Source organism: Sorghum bicolor, chromosome 2, assembly GCF_000003195.3.
Source record: "Sorghum bicolor cultivar BTx623 chromosome 2, Sorghum_bicolor_NCBIv3, whole genome shotgun sequence".
In the NCBI taxonomy this organism is placed as follows: domain Eukaryota; kingdom Viridiplantae; phylum Streptophyta; class Magnoliopsida; order Poales; family Poaceae; genus Sorghum; species Sorghum bicolor.
In genome coordinates, this window is record NC_012871.2 from 61,217,530 (window position 1) to 61,238,273 (window position 20,744).

General features: G+C 45.4%; 2 protein-coding genes across 3 annotated transcripts; both read left to right on the forward strand.

Annotated features, from left to right (window-relative positions):
* Window positions 702-7,183, forward strand: LOC8062763 (probable potassium transporter 17). Of its 2 annotated transcripts, none has more exons than XM_002460252.2 (8): window positions 702-1,010; window positions 4,072-4,294; window positions 4,576-4,818; window positions 4,904-4,954; window positions 5,049-5,309; window positions 5,393-5,445; window positions 5,537-5,906; window positions 5,990-7,183. In XM_002460252.2, exons 1-8 carry the CDS (start codon window positions 912-914, stop codon window positions 6,814-6,816), a joined length of 2,127 nt encoding a protein of 708 aa, XP_002460297.1. In that variant the 5' UTR covers window positions 702-911; the 3' UTR covers window positions 6,817-7,183. The 2 variants fall into 2 exon arrangements, with proteins under 2 accessions (XP_002460297.1, XP_021307852.1); XM_021452177.1 differs by having other exon boundaries at window positions 989-1,054.
* Window positions 13,112-15,731, forward strand: LOC8081020. Its single transcript, XM_002460253.2, has 5 exons — window positions 13,112-13,541; window positions 13,675-13,778; window positions 13,922-14,072; window positions 14,716-15,006; window positions 15,149-15,731. The coding sequence occupies exons 1-5, from the start codon at window positions 13,307-13,309 to the stop codon at window positions 15,490-15,492; spliced, it is 1,125 nt and encodes a 374-aa protein (XP_002460298.2). The 5' UTR covers window positions 13,112-13,306; the 3' UTR covers window positions 15,493-15,731.

Consider the following 20,744-nt stretch of genomic DNA (forward strand, 5'->3'; position numbering starts at 1 on the left):
AATATTTTAGGCTGCAACTGTGCACGTACTCCCATGGAAGCCCACCAATGACAACTGCAAATGCATGCAGCCCAAGTTGTGTCAGAAAAAAATTTGCCAAACTAAACACCTAAAATTTTTCGCGTGTTCTGACCATAAATTTTTTTACCACTTTGACCAAAAAATTTCAAATCTAAACAGGGCCTTAGGCCTTGTTTAGTTCACCCCGAAAACCAAAAAGTTTTCAAGATTCCCCGTCACATCGAATCTTGTGGCACATGCATGAAACATTAAATATAGACGAAAACAAAAACTAATTACACAGTTTAGCTGTAAATCACGAGACGAATTTTTTAATCCTAGTTAGTCCATGATTGGATAATATTTGTCACAAATAAACGAAAGTGTTATAGTACCGAAAACTTTTCACTTTTCGAACTAATCAAGGCCTTAGTTGACGAGGGCATGGGGCATCGCTTTTGACAGCGGGTTGAGCAGCATGAGGCCATGGGCTGGATGCCAGTACCTAGGGAAGCAGCTCGGTAACTGTCTCCGAAACGTGGTGGCGCGCGGCCCATAAGTGCTACTGGGCCCCGTGGCTCCCACCCACAGCCCACACCCCGCCACACAACATGGGCCAGGGCCCAAAGCCATGTCCGTCCCTGTTCACACGCGCGGTCCGGTCACGGGCTATCTCCTCTACCTCTGCCTCCGCTTCCTCCCTCCTCGGGATCTGTCCAGCGTTCAGGACTCCCAGTCTCAGTTCACCACGGGCACGTGGCGCAGACATCGGCCGCTATAAAGGCTAGTACCCTCATCAGCCTCGCCCCGTGCGGGTGCGGCCATCAGACGGCAGCAGCACCAGGCCGCCGGCCGCCTTCGTTTTCCTCGGCTCCGCTCCACTCCACCGACGGCGGCGCCCGGAGCTCCCCATGACGACGGTGAGCCACCTGGATCTCGAGGCCGGCTGGCCCGGCCCCGGCCCCGGCCGCGGCGGCGGCGGCGGTCCGCCCGAATATGAGCAGGCGGAGGTTAGTTCGCTTCGCACGACAAACACCTCTCCTCCCATGAGACTGTACGTACCAGATTTCCTTTGGTTTTCAATTTCGAATTGGAGCTTTCCTTCGGGATCTCATCTCTTATTGGCTTGGGCAGTCCTTAGTCTCATCTTTCATTCATACGTTCTTGTCACAAGAAAACAAATTAAACCCTTTTTCACACGCACTGCCTGCTTAGGCCTTGTTTAGATTCAATTTTTTTTTGTATTTTAACACTATAATACTTTTGTTTTTATTTGACAAATATTATCCAATCATAGAGTAATTAGGCTTAAAAGATTTCATCTCACAATTTATAGGCAAACTATATAATTAATTTTTATTTTCATCTATATTTAATACTCTGCATTCGATGTGACGGGGAATCTTTAAAAAAAATTGGTTTTTGGATAAACTAAGACCTTGTTCAATTCCCAAATTTTTTCAAGATTCATCATTACATTAAATTTTTAGGCACATACATAAAGAATTAATATAGATAAAAAAGATAATTAATTATGCAGTTTATCTGTAATTTGTAAGACGAATTTTTTGAACCTAGTTAGTCTATGATTGGACACTAATTATAAAATAAAAACGAAAGTACTACAGCAGCGAAATCTAAAAATTTTTACAAACTGGACAAGCCTAAACAAGCCCAGTGTTTCATCAGTTGTAGCAGTAGTGCAGTGGAACATGACTACAGTTATAGGAATTTTCAGTTGCAGGTGATGTGGACTCGCATGCACTCTAGGGATACATGGCATAACCAAAAACTTTTGAAGATCCTTGTCACATCGAATTTAAAACACATGCATGAAGCATTAGATATAGACGAAAACAAAAACTAATTACACAGTTTGTCTATAAATCGTGAGATAAATCTTTTAAGTCTAATTAGTCTATAATTAGATAATATTTATTAAATAAAAACGAAAATACTACATTACCAAAATTCAAAATTTTTCGGAACTAAACAAGGTACACGAGGAAGTGATCTGGTCGTGATTGTTAGGTAGGCGGACCACTTTCCAAAGCCCGTGCTCTTGTGCCGTTGTGCGTGCGTTCCGCGCCGGTGATCGCTGACAACGATTAGCCTTGTCACCTTGCAGTGAGTGAGTGCAGGTCCATAACTGTCTATCTCCGGCGCAGGGATCCAACTTACCCTTTGCCTCCTTAATTTTCTGCCTCCATTATTTGTTCATGAAAAGTCAGTCCTTTTCTTTTAATCGTTGACTTGACCAGAGGCCATTTCATTATGCACGCAGCATTCGTCCTTCTTTCCTGTCCAAAATTTTCAACATCAGTATTACTCCCTAGCCTCAAAGAAAATATAAATCTCGTTTCCTGAGAAATCAAAAGATATTTAAGTTTGATTAAGTTTACATAAGATGTTATATACAATTAGGTTTCCAATTAAGTTTATTATGAAAATATATTTCATGATCGATCTAATAACATTTATTATATATTATAAATATCAATACTTTTAAATTATATTTAGTCAAAATTAAGAACCTTTGACTTCTCAGGATGCGAGGATAATATTTTTTTTGTGACGGAGGTAGTACGTCTTTTATGCGATATGAAACTAGACCTTTTAATCAAGGACTTGACTAAGGGCATGCTTGGTTTTGATTCTCATAGTGAGATTCTAGATTCTAGATAGTTAATGTAGAATCTGAATTTTGGATAAAAAATGAAGGGTGTTTGCATCGCATTATCATAATGATTATTATTACTTTTATACAATGAAATCTCCAAATAGTAAGTCTTGGGTAGATAGTTGGATTCTACTGTAGAATCTAATTGTAAGTGTTTAGATCTTCATTTTACTGCCTCATTCTCATTTTTTGTTAGGACATCCAAATAGAGCCTAAAGTATCAGAAGCACTGAATATTTCCTTATCGCTTTCATCACAAGTCGTCGTTGGTATGCTGACCCAAGGTCTATTTGATTCCATCCATTCTAAGTTCTAACGGCAACCATTGCAGGCGTAGAGCTCTTCAAAATCTCTGTGAATCCTGGATACTGGATAGGCATCCATCGGCCACTCGCTTAGTATCAAACGTCGCATATGCGACTGGCATCAGCCACATCATCGACATCTGAACATTTCTGTTCTTCTGCTAGAATATTCTTTCCTCTTGGTGAAACATTTTTCTCTTCTGCTAGACCAAACGGTTGTTTTAAAAAAGTTCCACCGTTATAAAATATTCTACTTGAAGAAAAATAAGTGTTCCAATAGCTAGAAGTGTAGTGAAATCTGTTAACCCAGGTTCAAGTCCTCGTGCTCGCATTCGGCTCAATTGTTCAGAGTTGCTGTAATTCTGAAAAAAAAAAGATATCTGTTTAAGCAACAGATAACACCGCGCCGCTTTAATTTGCCCGATCCGTTCGAGCGCAGCAGCAAATCAGCCAATCCGCCAATCGCAGTCCGCGGAGCCCTCTGAACTGAGAGAACACTGCTTCTTCCTTATCTGCATGGGCACAAACCTGCGCCTGTTTCCAGGCACTGATTTTTTTTTCCTTCTTCCGTTTGCCTTGAGGAAAAGTCTTGCATGCTTGCGTTGCCTTGACTAAGGCCTTTTAGTTCACCCCAAAAACAAAAATGTTTTCAAGATTCCCTATCACATCGAATTTTTTGTCACATGCATGAAGCATTAAATATAGACAAAAATAAAAACTAATTGCACAGTTTACTTGTAAATCACGAGACGAATCTTTTGATCTTAGTTAGTCCATGATTAGACAATATTTGCCACAAACAAACGAAAGTGCTATAGTAGCAAAATCCAAAATCTTTTCGCGATGGGACATTTGCTATAGTAACACCAAACTTGTTCATCATTATCATGAGCCCCACACCCTTCCACTTGGGCAACAATGCTGCTTGGTTGACGTTGACTCCAGTTATTAGCTACGCATTCAGATAGCTGCTTGCTTCTATATGATCGCTGTGGTGCAGTGCAATATGTGCATCTCTCATTTTCTCTTAATTGTTATCTCTCATTCTCTCTTGACATGCTAATGTCTTCCCTCAACTATGAGCAGGTCGGCAATTTTCGCAAAGATCTAGCCCTTGCTTACAAGACTCTCGGCGTTGTGTTTGGTGGCCTCGTCACGTCCCCCCTCTACGTTTACCCCTCAATGAACTTGTCATCTCCTACAAAAGATGACTACATGGGGTTATACAGCATAATGTTTTGGACTCTTACTTTGATTGGTGTGGTCAAGTATGTAGGCATAGCACTTAATGCCGACGATCATGGTGAAGGTAACTACATACAGTGCCCATGCTGCCTTTCTTCTTTTTTCAGTTTGTGGCCATGTTGGAACAAAACTTAGTTCTGAAAGTTTTGATATTTTGGACCTTACATCTATCTTAGAGCACTTTCATCTCTGCTATCTATTATTGCTCGGTGAGTTTATTTGACGAACTGAACTGAAAGGCCTGACATAGGTGGGGCTGTAGTTTCTAGAGAAGACTTTTCTTTACATGAGCAGATCGAATATTACTTTGTATAACACACTAATAAGAGCATTGTTTTCCTGTAGGAGGTACATTTGCCATGTACTCTCTGTTGTGTAGGCATGCTGATATAGGCATACTTCCTTCCAAAAAAGTTTATTCGGAAGAAGAGCCTCTACTTCAGAATCAGTCTGCAAGAGCTGGAAGGCCTAGCTGGCTGGGGAAGTTCTTTGAGCGAAGCATAACAGCCAGAAGAGCACTGCTGTTCATGGCAATACTGGGAATGTGCATGCTCATTGGGGATGGCATACTCACTCCTGCTATTTCAGGTTTGTCCCTATCCTTAAGATAGTCTATTTTTGTGATCCCAGTGATATCTGTCAGACTGTCACTTCACTCTTTACCTCTTTTCAGTATTATCAGCAATTCAAGGGCTAAGAGGGCCATTTCCTTCTGTCAGCAACGGTAAGTGGTTTGACAGCCGTAACCAAGGAGTAATTACAACAATCTTCTGATATAGGCATTGCTAATAAACTGATCCTTCCTTTCAATATCACAGCTGTAGTCGAAGTTCTGTCTGCTGTGATCCTTATCGGCTTATTCTTACTGCAAAAGTATGGAACCTCAAAAGTGAGCTTTCTGTTTTCACCGATCATGGCAGCATGGACTTTCACCACTCCAATTATCGGCTTGTATAGCATTGTTCATTACTATCCCGGCATCTTCAAAGCCATCTCACCTCATTATATTGTTCGCTTCTTCCTGAGAAATAAAAAGGAAGGGTGGCGCATGCTCGGTGGAACTGTTCTATGCATCACCGGTAACAACTTTATCACCACCATGTTTTTGATCCATCAAATATGCTGCATTAGTAACATAACCACGAATCCTTCATGTATACAGGTGCTGAAGCTATGTTTGCAGATCTTGGCCACTTCAGTAAGAAGAGTATTCAGGTTATTTTTCATCAACATTGCAACCTTGAGGTCCTTTCCATGCGAAATGTTCATGATATGGCCAGTTAAACGCTATGTCTTGTTTTTTCAGATAGCATTTCTGTCTAGCATATATCCTTCTCTGATCCTCACATATGCTGGGCAAACAGCGTACCTCATCAACAATGTTAACGACTTCAGTGACGGATTCTACAAATTTGTCCCTCGCCCTGTTTACTGGCCCATGTTCATCATCGCAACGCTGGCAGCAATCGTCGCAAGCCAATCCTTAATATCTGCAACATTTTCAGTCATCAAGCAATCCGTTGTCCTGGACTACTTCCCACGCGTCAAGGTGGTGCACACGTCTCAGCATAAAGAAGGGGAGGTTTACTCCCCAGAAACCAATTACATCCTCATGGTACTATGCGTCAGTGTCATACTAGGCTTTGGTGCTGGAAATGCGATCGGGAACGCATTCGGTAAGTGGATTCTGCAAAATGCTGCATCTGCTGATACGCAACTAATTTGTTCCTGTAGAACTGATGCATGACTGTTACTGCAGGTGTTGTGGTCATCATGGTCATGCTCATAACCACAATCATGCTCACCCTGGTGATGATCATTATATGGAGAACACCACCTGTTCTTGTGGCGCTTTACTTCGTGCCTTTCTTCATCATGGAAGGATCTTATGTCAGTGCAGTCTTCACCAAGATCCCTGAAGGCGGGTGGCTCCCCTTTGCAGTGTCCATCATCCTGGCACTGGTCATGTTCGGCTGGTATTACGGCAGGCAACGGAAGATGGAGTACGAGATGGCGAACAAGGTGACCGTGGAGCGCCTCACCGAGCTCCTTGCGAGGCCGGAGGTGCAGAGGGTCCCCGGGCTTTGCTTCTTCTACAGCAACATTCAGGACGGGCTCACTCCAATCCTCGGCCACTACATCAAGAACATGAGCTCGCTGCACGCGGTCACGGTCTTCGTCACCCTGCGATACCTGTTGGTGGCCAAGGTGGACGAGCGGGAGAGGATCCTCGTCAGGAGGCTGGGGCCGAACGGGGTGTACGGCTGCACTGTCCAGTACGGGTACGCCGACAGCCTCGGCAACGGCGACCTCGCCGCGCAGGTCACGAGCTCCCTGCGGCGGCACTTTGAGACGACGACGGAGGCGGGGGAGGAGGAGGCCGCGAGTCTGGAGGCGGCGAGGATGACCGGCGTGGTGCACGTTCGGGGTAAGATGAGGTTCTACGTGGGCGACGACGCCGGGTGGTTCGACAAGGTCATGCTCGGGTTCTACGAGTTCCTGCACGGCATCTGTCGCTCCGCGCTGCCGGCGCTGGGGACGCCGCTGCAACAGCGAGTCGAGATCGGCATGCTGTACAAGGTTTGATCCATCAGGTTGTCAGTGCTCAACGATCAAATGGCCGGGCAAGAACCAGTATATACGAAACATCAAAATATATAAGGCAATGAGTATACCCGTGGCGTGTCAACTGTCATAGTGATATGATAGTGTGCAAGAAATTCGCATGCATGAAGAGAACCTAGTAAAAGCTGCAAATGAAGGTGAAAATTAATTTTGCCAGTGTTTGTATGGCGTGGCATGGTAATTGATGGTACAGAACCTTGTTTACCTTTTTCAGTGGTACAAGTTTGCCATGGTTTGTCTGCTCCGCAGCAGTACTTTTTGGTTGCCTTATTCAAAATAGAACAGTGGCATGCAAAAAGGTGTCATGAGGACAATTTACATAGTACAATTACATCTCATCAACTATTGTTGCACGGCTGAAAACAAAGCCCTAGCTAGCTTGCCCCTTTGGCGTCCAATCATCGGAACAGCAACAGTGCATAGCCAACCTTGGTTTGGTCATTGATTCCATTTATACCATCTTGAAGCGAAGCTAAAAACATAGCCTCCTATTTTAATTTGTGTGTGAACGGAAAGCTAAAACATAATTGTCCATCTCTGGTGATTTTTATCAGGCCTTTTGGAACATTGTAAAAGAGAATTTGATGGCTCTATTCGACAAATTCCATAGAAGAGACCTCACACTCTACAGGTTAAATTTTAAATCTATATATAACCTTATTACTTAAAAGTAACAAGGCTAAACAAATAATAGGATGATAATAGCCAATAATAGGATGATAATAGTAGCCCAAGAAATTACAGGTTTCCCACAAACAGCATTTCTCTCAAAGAGAAGTATAATGGAAAGGCGCTGCAGTTTTACATGAGACAATACATGAGCTTCATAGAGAAAAAAAAAAGAAGAATGTGGTTACTTGGTCCTGTTTGGTTTCCCTTGCTAAATTTTAGCTAGCTAAATGTAGTCACTTTATTAGTAGCTAAAGTTCCAAACACATTAACTAAAAGAAACTAAAATAGTTTAGTTCCATTAGTCACCTAAAAGTAGCTAAAATAATTTTAGCTAACTAAAATTTAGCAAGAAAAACTAAACAGACCCTAAGATTGACTTTGAAAATGGCTCATGATAACGTTAATTGAATGATTCGGCAATAACCCTCTGAATGAAAGGTTCTTTCCGGAAATGGTATTAGTCAAATCCAATCTTTTGTACAAGGAGGTAATGTGGGAATTAAGGTAAACGACCAAATGGACCCTTACTTCCAAACAAGGTGATTTGTTGTCAATCATACTATTTAACATAGTGGTAGACATGTTGGCTATTATTATTGAGCCAAAGAGGATGGACAAATAAAAGGGGTGGCAATTCCTCATTGGCTAGAAGATTTACATGTTGTCTATCTTGCAGTAAGCAAATGGAAGACATGTGTTATTTTAATACCACGATATTGAATAACTAGAGAACATGGAATTGTTTCTTCACACGTTTGAACAATCATCAAGACTAAAAATCAACTTTCAAAAGAGTGATTTCTTTTTGTTTCGGGGAGGCAACAAATAGGAGAGAAGCTTATTCACATCTTCTTGGATGGAAGTACTTAGCGAAATAGTACTAGTTAATAAGTTTTTATTAACATATACGTATTTCATTTGGAGCTATTAGCTGAGTCATTAGCTGGAGTGTATAGATCCACTAAAGCTAATTTTAGTAGTTAATTAGTAGCTCTTGGGATCAAACGAACCTCATGTATGAGCTTGAGCGTACGTTAGCCAAGCTCACTTAAGTTGCACTACAATGAAGAAATTAGACGTTTAGACGGAGTGAGGTAAAAGACAAATGGGTACAATGAAAACGATAAAGCTCGTTGGGCGTGATTGGTGGGGAAATCAGGCTCCAAAAGTGACGGAAAAGTGAGAAAAGGCAGAGATACTGTCTGCACTGAAATTGTACGTCTTTTCGTCGCAACATTGTGCTCTTGCTGCAGTCCTTTTTTTCCAAAGTAGAAAGAAGCTAGTTTTCTTATACACATTTTTTTTAAAAAAAAAATACTACTGTAGAGTGTAGACCTCTCCCTGTGTCACAGGCTCGCTGCTAGGAGATTGTTGCGACTGCCCGAGCAGCAGTAGTTTTGCCTGGCTCGGTGCGCAACGCCCGGGCCCCCAATGCAGTTAAAAAAAATGTGTTACATCAAATATGCTGACACATATTAGAAATATTAAACATAGATTAATAAAAGATAAATTACATAGCTTGCACTCAAACTACGAGATAAATTTATTAAACTAATTAATCTATCATCAGCATATGTGGATTATTGTAGTTGTTATAGTTAATCATGGACTAATTAGTTTTAAAAAAATTCTTCTTGCGATTTACAATTAAATTGTATAATTAGTTTTTTTAAATCTATATTTAATAATTCATACATGTATCAAAAGATTTGATGTGATGGATGAAAAGTTTTTGACAAGGGTGAGTGGTGAGCCTGCCTGCACTCTGGGGCTCCGGGCATGGGACCGGTCAAGACTCACGAGCTTATGTTTTTTACGTACTCCTACCAAGAAATTGGATTAGTTCTGCTGCAGAAAATAGTAGGAGTAGCTTTCACAGTTTCATTGTGCTTCAATTTTGTCGCTGAGGTTTTGCACGTCGTCTAATGAACCCAAAAAATGTTTACGCTCAAGGATCTCGTTCATGAAAAACACAAGCAGGACACAAAACTGTAAACCTATTTTTTTTAAAAAAAAGAAAAAGGCAGCGCAACGACATTGAGGGAAGTCGTCCGCTTGGATTTGGATGAACTACCATGGTGTATCCTTTTCCATGACAAGATCTGGTTCATAACGGTTTAGCAAATGAGCGAAACAAGAGGTTTTAAGAGTCCATTGCACATTACGCAAGCATCTTGGTCAAGATGGCGCAATTCCCTACTAGGACCTCTTTGGAATGCAGAATTTCCCCCCCCCCCCTTATTTTCTGTGTTTCTCATATGAAATTCATATGTGATTCTTGTGAAATTCTTGTGTTCCAAATAGGCCTTTATTTGCTATTAGGATCTTATCATGTACTCTCTCTGTTTCAAATTATAAGATATTTTTTTAGATACGTTTTTCTATATATTTAGTATTGCTCGCAAAAAAATATATTTAAATGTAGTACATATCTAAGTGTATAGTAAAAGCTATGTATCTAGAAAAGTCAAAACACCTTATAATTTAGAATAGTGGAAGTATAAGAATTCAAGTGAAGAATTTGCATTCATTTTTCATATCAAGTTGTGCTTTTGTCAGGTATAGGGTGTGTTTGGGGCCGTGCGGCCATGTATTGGTATCGCCGCCTCCACTCCGTGGTACATAAATGTAACTGCTAGTTCAATCTCACAGTTGTTGTATTTGTAATGTTGGAAAGAATCATTGGTTTTGATGGGTGTTTGGCAGGATTTTCTCGATTATTGTGATGAGTGGACCCCAAATCTGATTTTAAATGGTCCCAAACACACCCATGAGCTCCTTTGAGCTAAATGTGATGTGTTGAGTGGGTGGAATATTGTCCTTCTTCAAGTGATCTTGTCATGCACCTCTCAGGCTTACTTGGACATTTTATGTGTAGATCCATATGGAAAAACATAATGTAACAGGCGTGACGCGGGGGTGCTCTAGGTGGGTGGCGGCTATGGTGGAGGTGGTGGTGGTGGCGTGCTTAGGCGAGGGAAGGGGGCGGCGGTGGCACTGGGGAGGAGAGAGAGAGAGGCGCAAGGAGAAGAAGAGAGAGGAAGGGATAAATGCATTGCGGCTATTCTATTCTTGATTGCAATGGTTACATCCTCCTAACATTTATAATCTCAACAAGATTTGACCCCTAAGCAATCTCCGATTTCTTATATGATTTGAATCCTCCTTTACTAAGATTTGATCCGTATAGGATTTGAATCCTCCTTTCCTAACAAATTCAAACTCGATTTCTTAAGTAATCAACTCTTTCCAAACCTAATAAGACTCAACTAATGCAACTTGATATTGATGACATCAGTGACGGCGGCGGCGGAGCCCAGCGGCCTAGTCAGGTCTCCCAACCCATGTCTTGGGCCTAGGGTTGGGCCTATCATTAGGCATATGACACATAGACTCTACGGACTAAGATTGTAGAATTAAACCTCTTATTAGTTAAGATCACACTGCAAAATCAAACTATGCTTAATTTACTATGCATGTCATGTAATTTCGTAGTCCTTTGACCAAGAGTCATCTCTAAGCTCTCGCACGTACGCGAAACTATCACGGAATAACAAATGTGTATGTGTGTTGCAATAGGATCAGCATTATTTCTTATTTGGAGATTTATTTAGCAATCACATCATTATTTTAATACTCTTGTTTTTTTTGAATGAAGTTTTAATAATCTTGTTTCTAGAATTTGTTTCATTTGTCAGACACACGTTGATCCTAAACAGAATAAAGATACATACGTGAAGTACTGTGGAAAGCAAAATATTAGGTGAAAGAATCCACTTTGACGGGATCTATCGATGCTCTCGTTGTTCGTCGTTGACCCGATGATCCTGTGGGCTCCGGGCGGGTAGGTAACCCGGTCGCTTTTTGTTGGGTTCTCGCTCTCCCCCAAACAAATTTGAGGCCTCGATTTTATTACGTGGAGCCCGTTTCCTTGGATTTGTCTCACCTCGCCACATGATGATGGGCTGTAATAATTCAGCCCACCGCCTAAACAAAGTAGAGCAAAAGGGAACGGGAAGTGGGGTGGGACACGGACGATTAGCCCAGCCGAGTTTGGCCACCGAACCCTCTGCTCTGCTTCTCCCGGTAAACTTTAGAAAAAGAAGAGGGGCTTCTGTGGGGTAGGTAAAGACGAGGAAAAAAGAAAGAGCTGCTGGGATCGAATCTGTACAGTAGCTTCAGCGCGAAATGTCATCTTATAATATGAAATTCTACTCAGAAACGGCACATTGTTCACTTGCTACTAATTAACCATAGAGAGTGGAGTTCAAATTGGAAGTCAATTAGGTATTTCTGGCGTGGCGTTTGCTCCTGCGGCTCCGGAGGAGAAAAAGCTGACGAAGCCGCTGATCTGATCCTATATATACTCCGCTGGTCCGCCCATCCCTTTTCACCGTTCACCCTCTGACCAGTGATCTCACTACAGCAATGGGCTACCTTGCAGCGAGCTTTGACCTACCCGCCGTAACTGACACGAAACGTAAAAAAGTTGGGGGGCTCGGGCGTAAGCATAACAGACTTGCAGTAGTCCCGATCACTGTCGTTCTTAAAACGGCGAAGATCAGCAATTCATCACAAAAGGAAAAAAAACGGCGAAGATCAAATTGGGAGGAGACTTTTGAGCCGGAGAAGAAGAAATGATTGTGGGGGGGGGGGGGGGGGGGGGGGGGAGGGGAAATAAAGACGCTAAAGGAATCGCTAATTGCAGTGCCGACAGTTTTCGAAATGGTTGACGCAGCCACAGCGCCGTAGGTATCTGATTCGCCATGCCCAGGAACAAGCCGCTGGAATCAGCGCGAAAAACAAAAGCAGATTATTCTAGGACGGGGATCGGGTGACTGGGACTGGGAGAGAAGAGTAAAACAATAGGGACATGGACCGACGACGAACAAACCGTAAATAAAGAAAGAAAGGGAGGAGATCTCAGACACCTTGTTTAGTTCCAAAATTTTTTGCAAAATCGACACTGTAGCTCTTTCGTTTGTATTTAACAAATATTGTCCAATCATAGACTAACTAGGCTTAAAAGATTCGTCTCGTCAATTCCGAACAAACTGTGCAATTAGTTTTTATTTTTGTCTATATTTAATACTTCATGCATGTGTCTAAAGATTTGATGTGACGGGAAATCTGAAAAAATTTTGCAAAATTTTTTGGGAACTAAACAAGGCCCAAGCAAAGGAGAGGAGAACAAAGCGGCGGCGGCACCGGAAGAACATAACGAATCACGAGAAAGAGCACCCCCCCGGCGGGCGCTCAACCACCCTCACCCTTTTGCTTTCGTTGCTTCACTTGGACTTTGTACTCGTCTACTCAACCCCACCCACCTATCTTTTTTTTTTCCCCCGGCTCTTATCTTAACTGACGGAGACCAACAAGTCGCCCCCATCAGCCAGCCAGCAAAGGTAAACGAAAGTACGTACAGCCGGTACAGTACAGGTCGCGGCACCGCGCGGACATCGCATAAACAAGTGACTCAAGTGCACACTAACAGAGGTGTGTGTGTGTGTGTTAGAGTGAGGACTGAGGAGTAGTGGACTTGACATGCTAGTCCGGTCGGGATGCTAAGTAGGCTGCACGCTTTTGCTTTTCACGCACCGGCGACGAAAAGCCCTGCTATTTAAGCACGCCAAGCTCTGTCTGTCTCCACTCCCACTCCACCCCAGCCCTCGCTCTCTCACTCAGCCACTCTCCACACTCTGTCTGTTTCAGTCTCACTCACTCACGTCGTCGTCGTCCTCCTCCTGCTGCTGCCGGCTGCGGCTACACACGGAGCCACATGGAAAGGGAGGTGCAGCTGATGGAGGGGAGGCCGCTCCACATGATGGGGATGGGGATGGCGGCCGCTGGTACGACCACCACCAGCTGCTTCGACGACTACAGCAGCAGCAGCAGCAGTAGCGGCGCCAGCGCCGGCGACTGCTTCGTGCTCGGGTGGGAGCAGCTAACGGCGCCGGCGCCGTTCGGCTGCTTCGGGCTCCTCGCCGCCGACGTCCACGACCTCTTCCCGCTCTGTACGTACACGCCTGCGTGCTACCTCTCTCGTTTCTTTTTCTTCGTCGCGCTAGCCGTGTGTGTGTGTTGATGGCTGCTGCTTCCTGGCTTATTTGGTGATCTGATCCCCGTCGGTTGTTCCTGGCTTTGCAGTCGCCGCAGGCATGGAGCCGCCGGCGCTACCCGCCCCGCCTCCGTCCTCGGCCTACGACGTGGCCGCCGCCGCGATCCCCGGCGATCTGGACGACCTTCTCCTGGTGCGTCGTCATCGTCACGACCGGATAGTCAAACCTCCTGACATTAGCATTAGCATTAGCAATAGAGCAGCCAGCTCTGAATTTACTCTGCTACCGCTGCCGCTGGCTCATCAAACCCCTTACCCTTGGCGTGTCGTTTGCAGAATTTCTGGGACGCGAGCTGCCACGACGGCGACGTGGGCGAGCCGCTCAAGGCGCAGCAGCAGCAGCAGCAGGCCAGCGCCTTCAATTCCAGCTGCGTCACGCACGAGCAGGCGGACTACTGCACCCCCACCACCGACTCCTTCGTCCACTGTGAGCGCTCCCCGGCCCGTTTGAATCCCATTATCAACTCTGAAATTGACCCGGTTTCGTCGTCTGCAACTGCAATGCAAAGGGACGGACGGACCTGGTAGTTTTAGGTCTCGTTGGTCCCGCGCCTCGCGTCAAGTACATCACCATGGTCGTGTTCGTGGGTCGGAGTCGGACACAGGCAAAGGACAAAGCCAGGTCGTAGAGCTAAGCGTTAAACAATGGCGCTTTGTCAACAACGCATTGCATATGGGGCCCGCGGGGGAGTTTAGCGGCACGTAATTGTCACGGCCCCATGATTTCCGCATGATCGATGCATGGATTGGTAGCACATTGTTAAAATCATTATATATGTACTGTATATGGGGTACTGGATTGAGTATTATAGTGGCGACTACGTGCTCACTTCGCACTGGAGTATGTATTATTGGCATGATCGCCTGCGTCTGACTTGCAAGGAAGAACTGGCAGGGCAGCCAAGACAGGGCGCGTCTTTTGAAGAAAAGACAGATCTGGGTTCTACGTGTTTAGATTACTAGTGCCGCCCGAGATTCTACTAGTAAATTATTAGTCTATAATCACCAATTTTAAACTCAGCCGATGAAACTGACTAATCAACTTCTACTGCCTGCGGTCTGTCCTGCAGACGATGATGATGGCGATGATCCCTTGAGCTCGATTTTCTCGGCGGGTCCCGCGCCGGCACTGGCAGCGGAGAGAGCCGTGTTCCACCAACAGCTCCCCGCCGCAGAGGCAGCGGAGGAGCCCCTCCCCAGCTCGTCCTCCTCCAACTGCCGCGGGGACCCGCCCGCTGCCGGCGGGGTCGACCTGCAGGTGCAGGTGCAGGGGCAGGGGCAGCGCGCCGCGTGGGCGCGGACCCCGCCGCTGCCGAGGAGGACCTCCGCCCCTTCTTCGCTGAAACGCGCGACACGCGAAGGTGCGTGTCTCTCTCGTCTTGTCCACGCCGCGCACGCGAATTCTTCATCTATCGCTCGCATTCCTGCCTGGAGAGAGAGTTGACATCCCATCATTCATTCCACACTCGTGCTAAGCTAAGTTACTGCGTTGTCCTTAAGCAGAGTCGTCGTCGGAGCAGATGGCGGCGGCGGCGGCGGAGTGCAGCAGCCATAGCAACGACGGCGGCGGCAGCAGCAACAAGCGGCGGAAGGCGGCCGCGGGTGTGGTGTGCCCGTTCGCGCTGCTCAAGCCCGACGGCCTGGACGGCGGCGCGACGCTGGCGGACATCAACGCGCGCATCCTGATGCGCCCCGCGCGGCCGGTGCGGCACCCCGTGGGCGAGTTCGCGTGCGCGCCGCGCGTGTCGGCGGACCAGCCGGGCATCTCGGGGAAGGCCGTCGCCAGCTTCACCCGCCTGCACACCTCAGGGCGCGGCACCATAACCATCATCAGGACGCGGGGCTAGCCGCTAGCAAGCTAGCTAGCACGCGCTCTGTGCCACCGGCTGCTGCTGATGCTGCTCGTGAATCATGGCGGCGTAGAGTAGATTAGCTAGCCGGCCACCCTGCTAGTACGTACTACCTGGCGGCTAAGTGGTGACTGACTGGACCTCCCAGTTGCGACGCCGTACGTGTAATGTAATTATCCGCGTACTGTAACATGTAAATTCGAATTGAAGGAATAAAAATGTCTCCCGTTAATCTACCAGCAGCTCACATTTCTCCTGCATTGCACTCATAAGTAACTAACTTTTGATCAGGAGGTGAATGTAGTGTAGCTGAGAAGTGAGAACTTCCGTTGGATGGTTTCGCCTGGCATTGGCACGGGCCAAAGGGGCTTGTAGACCAACAGCAAACAGGTCGTGCTACAGCCTGCTTACATTCCAAAAGCTGGAGGCAGCTCGCTTTCCTTTTGTCTGCACACAGCCAGCGTGGGGGCCTGCCCACTGCTGCCAAGCCACCATGACTGCTGCTTCGAGTAGCAGTTGTGTTTTTCCCCTCTCTCTCTCAGAGAGAGAGAGAGAGAGAGAGAGAGAGAGAGAGAGAGAGAGAGAGAGAGAATGCTCAAGGCCTGGTTCGAGCTCGAGCCGGGTCTCCAATCTCCATGCGCGGCGTGGCGCCTTTGGCTGGTCGATGCGGCGCGCAGCACCAAGACAAGGGATGACACGATTAAAAACGCATGCAGGGGTGTTGATGGAGTTGGCGTGCGTGCCTTGTTGCTTGCGAGGCGCAGACGCTGAGACGTCGCCGCTCGTGTACCGTGTGGGCGGGTTGTTGCACGCAAAGCTGACCATATGCATGTGAGCCCGTATTTTATCGAGTCGGTCCATGCGTATGAGGCTCTCGCGGCTCTTTGTTCTCTTGTTGCAAGCCTCTTCGGCAAAGGGAATATACGAATCCGGTAAAGACGGTGTAGAGCAGGACAGGGCAAAAATCAGAGTACTAGAAGCAAGGAGAGTTTGAAGAAGGTTTAAGAGGAGAGAAAAGAGAAAGGAGGGCGTTGATTTGATTTGGGGGAGTGAGTGAGTGAAAGCTTGCACGGAGCATCTGGTTCGATCGCTAGACGGCCGCCGCAGCCAAAGCGAAAAATCAAAGTGCAAAATGGCTCCGGCTAGCTCCATCATTGTGGCCGCGCAAAAGCGCAACAGAGCATGGCTCGCTTGGCTCATGCATGGCTAGATGCGGGTGGGGGACACTACTGTAGCCTATACGGCAACAAACGCAACCTTGAAAGCGAGTAACAGAACCGCTGGTCAGCTGGTGTGTGTGTGAGAGAGAGAGAGAGGAGAAAAGGAATGTATTGAAAATGGCGTTCTGTAATTTCTGCGTCTCTACGAGCTATCAATGACAGGCGGAATGGTGATGCATGCGACGTACAGCACCGGGAAACCAGATTATTCGCACCGTATCCGTATGGGAAATGGGCAGTACTTAGCATGTTTGGTTCCGTTTGTTAAATTTTTTTACCCAGTTAAAATTATTTTACTTATTCTTAGATGACTAGTGCGACTAAATTGACTTAGCTTGTTTTTAGTCAGTGTGTTTAGAAATTTACCTACTAAAGTGACTAATGTTTAGCAGGGAACTAAATAGGCTCTTATTGTGTCAATATCTGATCCTGGAGTTTGCTAAAAAAAATCTAGTCCCTGGAGTTTATACTTGCACAAATGGGAAGAATTTCGTAAAAGAGATGAGAACAATCCAACAAACGTGTGCATGCTGACAAAGTATTGCGATCCGTCCGGCAGTCAAGGCGGTCGTTAAATTCTTGACATCAAACGGGGGGGGGGGGGGGGGGGGGGGGGGTGTGGCCGGAGCCCGGAAGAGGGGGTTGGTTGGTGCCTCGTAAATATGCGTGGGGGCGCACAAGTGTCGTGTCGCCAAAGTTAGGGCAGGCATGACTTGAATTAAAGCCCCCAACGGCTGCTCTCTTCTAGTCTAGTGCTAGTATATTCATTCGATCTCATGCATGATGGGCATGGGCCATTTGAATCGCGACTTTTGTGTGATGAATCCAGGGAGCAAAATTATTCAAGGGACTCGTGATCTCGCAACTAAGCAGCATGTGAATGCGATGCCGAGGACTTTACGAGCAATAATGCGCGCGGTCCTCACCAGAATCTGTAGTTCGGTAGGGCTACTACACACCTACTGCAAATTGACCATTTTTTGCGTAAGGACAAAGGGAGTGAGTGCTTCAGTCAATGCAGTTCGATCAAAAACTGCTACTGTGCTTACAGGCAGCTAACTGTTTTCTGCCAAATACAGGGGAAAAATTATCGGTACACCTATATTTTTTTGTTTGTTTGCATTGTTTGTCTATGAACAGAAGTAGAACTACCGGTGCAATATAATTACACGTCTGAAATAATATAATACACAGGGAGCATGTATAGCTTTGCCTTTTTTGAGAATGTGATCTAACGCAGATTTTGTTTTTCGAAATGTTCTGACACGACATGCGCATCCATGCATGCATGACACACAGCTGCTAGAGGCCAGGAAAAAGGTCGAGTTGAAAACCGCTGCATGTATCATCCGCGCACGGCGACTGACAAAAAAGCTTAATGGCGTGCAAGTGAGGCGCTAGCTTGGCGCTTAACGACGCGACAACCTGTTGACACATCAGTCACTGAGTGACCACTACTATGTATATCTGGTTCCCCCAGCTTTCATTCGCGCAGAAGTCAAACCACAGCTCTCTCCCCCGATAATCCGGTGACCGATCGATGGCCACAGTTTTTTGAAATGGCCCGCAGTGTCAATCATTGCCTGCCGTGCCGAGTGCCCGCCGCTGGTAATAATCAGTAATCTCCCCTTCCCACTAGAGGGAAACCGACAACGGGCATGCAGTGCAAAGGCAGGCAGAGACGAGACGAGCTGAGCAGCGGTGGCACCACCATTGCAAGTCAAACAGTTGCACGAGGTTGTCATCACAGCCAGCCACGCATAAGCACAAATCAGAAGCAACGGGCGTCGCAGTCCGCCGGGAGAGACGCACAAAGGAACGGAACGGACAACGGAGCCGCCGCGCGCGCGCGCTCGGCATGCATGCATGCGTCAGGCCGGGTCGGGTCGTTTTCGGTGGGTATGGCTCATGCGGATGATCAATGCGGCGCGCGTCGTACATGCCTCGGTGCCTGGCCGTACTACAGGTAGTAGTAGGTAGGCAGATTTGGATGGCTCGATCCGCCCGGCGATCGGTTTGGGCGCGGGCGCACGGAGGTGGACGCCGCCGCCGCCGCGTGTATTTACTCCCCGTGATTGCATTTGCGGCTCGCTCCTACTCGGCCTGGCCGCGGGCCGCGGCGTTAACCTTCGGCGGGTGGGCGATCGAGGCAGCAATGGCGATGAATGCACGATGTCAACACTATCATGGCATTTGAAATAAAATAAAACTTAGATGAAACGTTTATTCTCAATGTAGAGTTTCATTTCATATTTTTATAGGCATTTAATTTCAAGACTTATAGAAAGTTGTTACTCGTACCAAGAGAGTTTTATCTAAGGGCACTTACAATGCAAGACTTTATCATAGAGTCCAAGACAATTAATTACACATTATTTATGATATTTTGCTGATGTGGCAGCATATTTATTGAAGAAAGAGGTAGAAAAAATAAGACTCCAAGTCTTATTTAGACTCTAAGTCCACATTGTTCGAGGTAATAAATAACTTTAGACTATGATAGAGTCTGTATTGTGAGTGCCCTAAATGAAACTCATTTCTTCTCTCTCTTCTTAAATACACTGCCATGTCATAAAAAAGCCTATGTGGCAACCTATTTAATGCAAATTAAACTTCCATTGAGACTTTATTTACTTCCTCCTCAAAATCCAATTTTTTTAAGATTTCTCGTCACATTAAATATAAACAAAATTTAAAACTAATTACATAGTTTATCTATAATTTACGAGACGAATCTTTTGAGCCTAGTTAATCTATGATTAGACAATATTTATTAAATACAAACAAAAATGTTACGGTGTTCAAAAAAATTCGTTGAGGAACTAACACGGGCTTAGCTGGCTGGCGCGTGCGTGCATGTTTTTTCTTTTAGGCCTTGTTTAGTTCCTTCAAAAGCTATTTTTTTTATAAAAATTCTCCGTCACATTAAATCTTACGACACATGTATAAAACATTAAATATAGATAAAAATAACGAATTACATAGTTTATCTATAATTTATAAAACGAATCTTTTAAATCTAATTATTTTATAGTTGAATAATAATTATTAAATAAAAATTAAAATACTATAATATCCAAAAACTTTTTATCTACTCAACTAAACAAAGCGTAAACTAGTTTGTCGTCTCGGAGAGCAGCAACCATGCATGCACCGGAATAGTTCTAGGAGGTGGACCGTGGACGCCACTATGTGTGTTGGGCCCCCCTGCGTTCATTGTGTGGGGGGTGTTTTTTTTTTTTGGCGAGCGGGTTGTGTGGGGGTGCATGTACATGTACTCTGTGTTTTGTCCTGACCAGTGTGCTCTAGCACTGTGCAGCAGCTCCCGTATTGGCGCACTGTTCGTGTTCCCGCATGTGTCCATGTACAACGTCAACCACGGAACCATTCCAACAGTATATTCATGGCATTGGTGTGCCCCAGTGCCCTTTGTGGAATCCATGGTGAATCCGTGTTGATTAAGGTCACGTTTCGTATATATTATACCTCTCCAACTCCTGAAGCAGTTCAACACATCTTTTTACTAGATGGGTAAAATCTTAGTAACTCCTTGAGTATAGCTTGTGAGAAGGTGCTCTCTATGCGCTCATATTTGTGAACGTCTACATCTGTAACTAGCTCTCACAAAAAAAAGAGGAGAGGTGTGCCCTGATGCATGAACATGTAAAATAAACACAAGCTTCCACCAGCTTCTTAGACATTTATTATTCTCTCTCACCCTTTCATGAGGATATAGGACAAACTGTCCAGCCAAACGTTTTTAAAAAAACAACTTTAACCCCAATGGCGGAGCTCCTCGTAGAATCGAAGAAAAAAATAGTGTTCTACTACCAGCTAAACAGAGTTGTACCGAAATGAGATCTGAATAGGCAGAAGGCGCAAAGCTCTCGTCACATGTTATCTTTTCTTGAGAAAATAAAAAGGAACCCGCAATAGCTTTTTTTAGAAAAAAAACATAAATCAAACTTTACATCACGGTCACATGACCTTCTCCTCTTCCTTTCTCTGATCTAAACTTTGAAATTGCCA